General features: G+C 47.3%; 1 protein-coding gene across 4 annotated transcripts in view; it reads left to right on the top strand.

Moving 5' to 3' along the window:
• The window catches only part of ANKS6 (ankyrin repeat and sterile alpha motif domain containing 6), a 90,632-nt gene that overhangs the window by 22,304 nt on the left and 62,328 nt on the right, over nt 1–6,000 (top strand). For all 4 annotated transcript variants that reach the window (XM_032765621.2, XM_032765622.2, XM_032765620.2 and 1 more), the window contains exons 7-8: nt 211–421; nt 1,589–1,635. In XM_032765621.2, the coding sequence (XP_032621512.1) occupies nt 211–421; nt 1,589–1,635 (258 nt within the window). The remainder of the gene's footprint in view (nt 1–210; nt 422–1,588; nt 1,636–6,000) is intronic.

Consider the following 6,000-nt stretch of genomic DNA (forward strand, 5'->3'; position numbering starts at 1 on the left):
GTCTTGCGTATCCCCAAGGGTATGCATACTACAATTTGGGAACTCCTGGTCTAGGGTGTCGGGTGACCTTGGTAAACTGCTCTGTCAACTCTTGTAGTATATCACTAAAACTCCTTGCCAGAATTATAGCTTTGTGTGAAACTGAATTAATGTAACGTTTCTTTTACTTATATGTTAGAACAAAGTTGTCCTGTCTTCTCATCCCCCTAGTCATGGTGGAACAGGATGTCCAATAGATTCCGCAAGCTGAAGTTGACCCAAACATTACGTCATGGATTTTCCACCAGTCAGTCTGTGCCTTTTACTGATGAACCTGTATCATCTCTGAATTCCACAATAAAAGCCACTTCACAGCCTGATGTGAACAACTCTGGAAATTGTGATGCTGCAACAGCTTGGACCACAAATATCAAAGCTAGTGGTAAAGTCGGAACTGCTTATGTGATCTATGGGAAGTGTTTTATTATCTGGTAGCTTACGTGATACCATAGTTAATGTAATGCATTTGCTACAGAGGAAAACATGTAATAAGTATGCAGTATATGGAAAGAGACTGCACAGAGAGTTATTTTATCAGACTTGTACTTTTTCTGGTTTGTGATTGCTGCTGAACAATAAATTTAGCATCACCCCAGAAGGAAGTTGCTTAATATCATGTATGCCATTATTGTGTGCTAGAAAATACCCTTGAAATGGGCAGTAGACTCATATTAGAGAAGGAAGATGGGTGAGATAGTATTTTTTATTGGACCAACTTCCATTGGTGAGAGAGACAAGCTTTTGAGCTACACAGAGCTCTTCTTCAGGTCTGGGAAAGGTACTAAGAGTGTCACAACTAACTACAAGATCGAACAGATAATTTAGCACAGTGGTTCTCAGCCAGGGGTACATGTACCTCTGGGGGCACACAGAGGTCTTCCCAGGGGTACATCAACTCATCTAGATATTTGCCTAGTTTTGCAACAGGCTACGTAAAAAGCACTAGCGAAGGCAGTACAGACTAAAATTTCATACAGACAATATACTCTATATACTATGCACTGAAATGTCAGCACAATATTTATATTATAATTGATTTATTTTATAATTATATGGTAAAAATGAGAGAGTCAGTAATTTTTCAGTAATAGTGTGCTGTGACATTTTTGTATTTTTATGTCTGATTTTGTAAGGAACTGGTTTTTAAGTGAGGTGAAACTTGGGGGTGGTACGCAAGGCAAATCAAACTCCTGAAAGGGGTACAGTCATCTGTAAATATTGAGAGCCATTGGGTTTAGCATAAGTAGTTAGCACATATTCTAAGGGAATATTCAAGGTGAAGTGGCCTATTAAAACCCCCGTTAGTCATAGAACAAAAAGCAAGGTTAGTGGGTTTGAACCCTGCAGTTTATGTTGTAAAATATAAAAACAACAGTGGCCCAAATTTATCTTGGGTACATTGCCAGGGAAGTCAGTGAAGTTGCATGAGGGATAAATTTATGCCATTGTATTTACTGAGTGAAACTGTTGTGGCATACAATACATTTGTCAAAGTTATCCTTGGGAATAAGCATTTGGAGTTTTTAAATATCCTTTATGTGTTTTTCAGGTGTATGCCCAAGAGCAGGAAAGGATGATGAATTATTGACAACCATGGTATGTTACAGTGCTGTCAATGTGCTTAACACTGAATAGAACATCATGCAACTCCCACTGAATCATATTTACCATCCAAATTAGACAGACGGCACAGTTCATTCATATTTTCATACAAATGATACAGTGTCCCCATTAGTAAAAGAAATAGCATTTGCTGATAATCACTGGGCAGTTGTATCCAAACTGCTGTATTTTTTCTTTTTAGTGAGAACAGGAAATAACTGCAATATTGCAGATGGTATGGATTGGTAACTCTTGGTAAATATTGACTTTTATAGCAAGTACCATCCATTGGCTGATGGATGAACTTCTTATGGTCAATAATGACTTAAAAAGAGATCACTTGATTAGTTGGTTTATTGCTGAAAAACCACATGAAGTATTGTGTTTTAAGGAAGAATCTGAATGTAGTAAGAGAGATGTCTTGCAAAGAAATGAAGGGAATGTAACTCAAACTTATTTCAAAACCATTTACATGAATGGATAAGTTCAGTTAGATAAAAAGGTAAGCTATAGTAAAATTCACGATGAACAAGGCTTTGTGCATTTTCAGCTATTTTTAACCTATTTCAAAACCTTCACTGTTTGGAGAACGTTACAAAGAAGGTATAATATAGTGTGACAGACCCAGGCCAGTGGGGTGCAGGAGTCTGGTAGAGGGCAAATATACTGGTTACTGGATGAGTAGTTTTCTGTTCCTGAGTGACCAGAGCAGGGTCTGCACTAGAGTAGTAAGGAACTTGCTAGAACCAATTAAGGCAGACAGGCTGATTAGAACACCTGCAGCCAATCAAGGCAGGCTAATCAGGGCACCTGGGTTTAAAAAGGAGCTCTCTCCAGTCAGATGGGAGAAGCCAGAGGAGAGGGAAGTGCGAGGTGCAGGACTGGAGCAAGGGACACAAGGAGCGAGGTGAGAGGCTGTGCTGCTGGGAGTGGACTAGGATACAAGTGTTTATCAGACACCAGGAGGAAGCGTCCTGTAGTGAGGATAAAAAGATGTTTGTGAGGAGCCTTGGGGAGGTAGCGTCTCGAGTGGGTATCTGTTACCACAGCTGTAAGGATCGGGGGGGCACTATAGACAGCTGGTAAGATCATAGGCCCTGGGCTGAACCCGGAGCAGTAGAGGGTGGGTTCCAAGGGTTCCCCAACCTCCCAATCCTGATCAGACACAGTGAGGAGTTGATCCAGACTGTGGGGAGATCACTGGGGAGCAAAATCTGCCAATAGCGCAGACTCACCAAGGTTAGAGGAGAACTTTGTCAACACTGGTGTGAGGGTGGGATCTTGGTGTGCACGCGCGGCAGAGGAGGGTGATTTTTTTTTTAACTACAATGGAAGACTTAGTGCGAGCATTGATACAAGCTACGGCAGCCCAGCAGGAGGCTACCTGTGTCCAGGCAGCTGCCCAACGGGAGGCAGTGCGGCTGCAGCAAGAGACTAATTGCCTGCTAATGGACCAGGCTTCTCAAGACCGAGCTGTGTTGCGAGAACTGGTAAACCAGGTAAAGACCCTTACAGAGTGAACCGTGGCCATGATAGGACGCAGTTCATTTGGGCCAGCCATTGGCTGCAGAAAATGACGCGGGAGGATGATGTAGAGGCATACCTTCTGGCCTTTGAGAGGACAGCCCTACGGGAGGCCTAGCCTTGAGATCAGTGGTCTGGCATCCTTGCCCCATTCCTGTGTGGAGAGGCCCGGAAGGCTTGCTATGATCTGCCTGAAGAGGCTGCAGCAGACTACCCCCAGCTGAAAGCAGAGATCCTGGCCAGATCCGGGGTAATGACTGCAGTGCGGGCCCAGCGGTATCATGAGTGGAGGTACCAGGAAAATAAAACCCCATGGTCCCAATTGTATGACCTCATCTATCTTGCATGAAAGTGGTTGTGAACGGAGTCCCGAAGTCCAGAAGAGATACTAGAGGTTCTGGTCATCGACCAGTACATGAGGGGACTTCTGCCAGACCTTCATGCCTGGGTGAGCCGGAACGAACCCTCCACCTATGATGAGGTTGTTGCACTGGTAGAAAGGCAAAGGACAGTGAAGGAGCTGACCCGACAAGTTAAGTAAGAGGCACCCTGGGTTAAACTAGCAGCACTAAGCCCTAGAGCTCGAGTGACGGGGCCACCAGAAGAGCCCAGGTGGAAAAAAAGAGGGGCTGAAGGCTCATCAGAAGCCACAAAGAGTCGGAGCACTGAGAGAGAAGAGGATCGAGATGTTAGACTGCCCAAACCAAGAGACCGGGGAATGCCTAAGGCCCCATACAGATGTTATGCCTGTGAGGAGTGGGAACGTATAGCTGCACAGTGTCCCAATGCTGAGGAGCCAATGCAATGTAACCTGGGGAACTGGGCAGACCCATGCTCCCTAATCCACCTTGTGGGGGGCTCACTAACCCCACACATGTACACCAGACCAGTAAAACTAAATGGGGTAGAGACCACAGCACTGGTTGATTTGGGGAGTGCTATCACGCTTGTCTCGGGGAGGCTTGTGAAGTGTAGTCAGCTGCTGCGGGCTAAGCATACGTACCCACGTGCGGGGCAACCTCCCCTGACAGACCTTAGTTGAAAGCTTGTGGACCCTGATTGGGTAAGTGGGCTGGACACAGCAGAGGAGCTTCACGACCTAAGGACTCTGCCCTCTGCAGTAATCCTGTACTAATAGCTTCTGATTTCACCAAGGGAATTTATTCTGCAGACGGATGCATTGAAAGTTAGGGTTGGGGCGTTTCTATCACAGATGGTGGGGAGGAGGAACACCCAATTCTTCACCTCCGTAGGAAACTCCTTCCGGGGAACAAAATCTGCAGTTGGCTGGAGAGAGAGTGCCTTGCCGCTAAAAATGGGCCAGGAAGCATTGCGCTCACTACTTCGCTCGGGGGCAGATTTATCCTCGTGACCGACCTCCTCCTCTGCCAATGGATGCAGCGGAACAAGGATGAAAACACAGGGACCAGTTTGGTTCTTATTCCTCCAACCTTTTCCAGTTACGTGTGCAACACAGAGCAGGAAAGCCGTACTTGGCAATGCGATGGTTGTCCACGTGTGCACTATTGGCTTCCAAGCTGCCCAAACCCCTTGGTGTTGAGGCAGGGGGGAGGATATTGTGACAGGACCCAGCGCAGGGGGTTGCAGGAGTCTGTAGAGGCAAAGTATACTTGTCACATGTATGTAGTTTCCTGTTCGCTGAGTGACCAGAGCAGGGTGTCTGCATAGAGTAGTCAGGAAACTTGCTATAACCAGATTAAGGCAGACAGGCTGATTAGGACACCTGCAGCCAATCAAGGCAGTCAGGCTACCTGGGTTTAAAAAGGGAGCGTCTCTCCAGTCAGTATGGGAGAAGCCAGAGAGAGCGGAAGTGCAGTGTGCAGGACTGGAAGCAAGGGACACAGGAGCTGAGAGTGAGAGTGCTGTGCTGCTGGAGTGGAACTAGAGAGTTACAAGTGTTATCCAGACACCGGAGGAAGGTCCGTGGTGGGATAAAAATGATGGTTTGGAGGAGCCTTGGGGAGTAGCGCCGAGGGAGTATCTGTTCACACAGCTGTTAAGGAGGGGCACTATAGACAGCTGGCAAATTCATAGGGCCTCTGGGCTGAACCCGGGCAGTAAGAGGGTCAGGGTCCGCGGTTCCCCAAACCTCCCAATCCTGATCAGACACAGTGAGGAGTTGATCCCAGATTGTGGGGAGATCACTGAGCAGGAGCAAATCTGCCAATAAGCGAGGACCCACCCAAGAGGTAGAGAGGAACTTCGTCACAAGTAAGATTCTCCTCTCTTTTGTTATTAGTCAGGGCCGCCTGGGGTGGTGACAAGTGGGGCAGTTGCCCGGGCCCAGCAGGGCTTAGACGAGCCCTAGGCCTGGCAGCAGTTCAAGGGCTCTTCGTGGCTTTCAGCGGTAGGGGGTAATTCATTCACTCCGGGGTCTTCGCAGTGGAGGGCCCTTCGTGCTTGCTGAAGGCGCGGGCGATGAAGGGCCCCTTGCTGCCGAAATCTGCTGAAGACCCGGCTGCCGCCGGGTTGAGTGAAAAGCGCCGCAGCTTCCCAGCTTTGCCCCAGGCCCCTTGAAATCCTGCTGGGCGGCCCTGGTTTATTTACTCCCAGCTTCAGATTCTGTTATAGCCTAGAGAACTGCATTATTTCATTGATAACTTCTTCCTGGCGAATTGAGTTAGAAGGGTCCAAATACCCATGTTGATTTCATTAGATCTCAGCCCAGGTCTACACGACGTGCGAAAATCGTTTTAGATACGCATTTCAGCTAGGAGATGCCCGTAGCTGAAATCGATTATCTAAAATCGATCTACTCACCCGTCTCATCCGCGCTGGGGATCGATACGTGCGCGGCTCACCTGTCGTTCGGAA

The sequence above is a fragment of the Chelonoidis abingdonii genome, chromosome 2 (assembly GCF_003597395.2).
Source record: "Chelonoidis abingdonii isolate Lonesome George chromosome 2, CheloAbing_2.0, whole genome shotgun sequence".
NCBI classification, from domain to species: domain Eukaryota; kingdom Metazoa; phylum Chordata; order Testudines; family Testudinidae; genus Chelonoidis; species Chelonoidis abingdonii.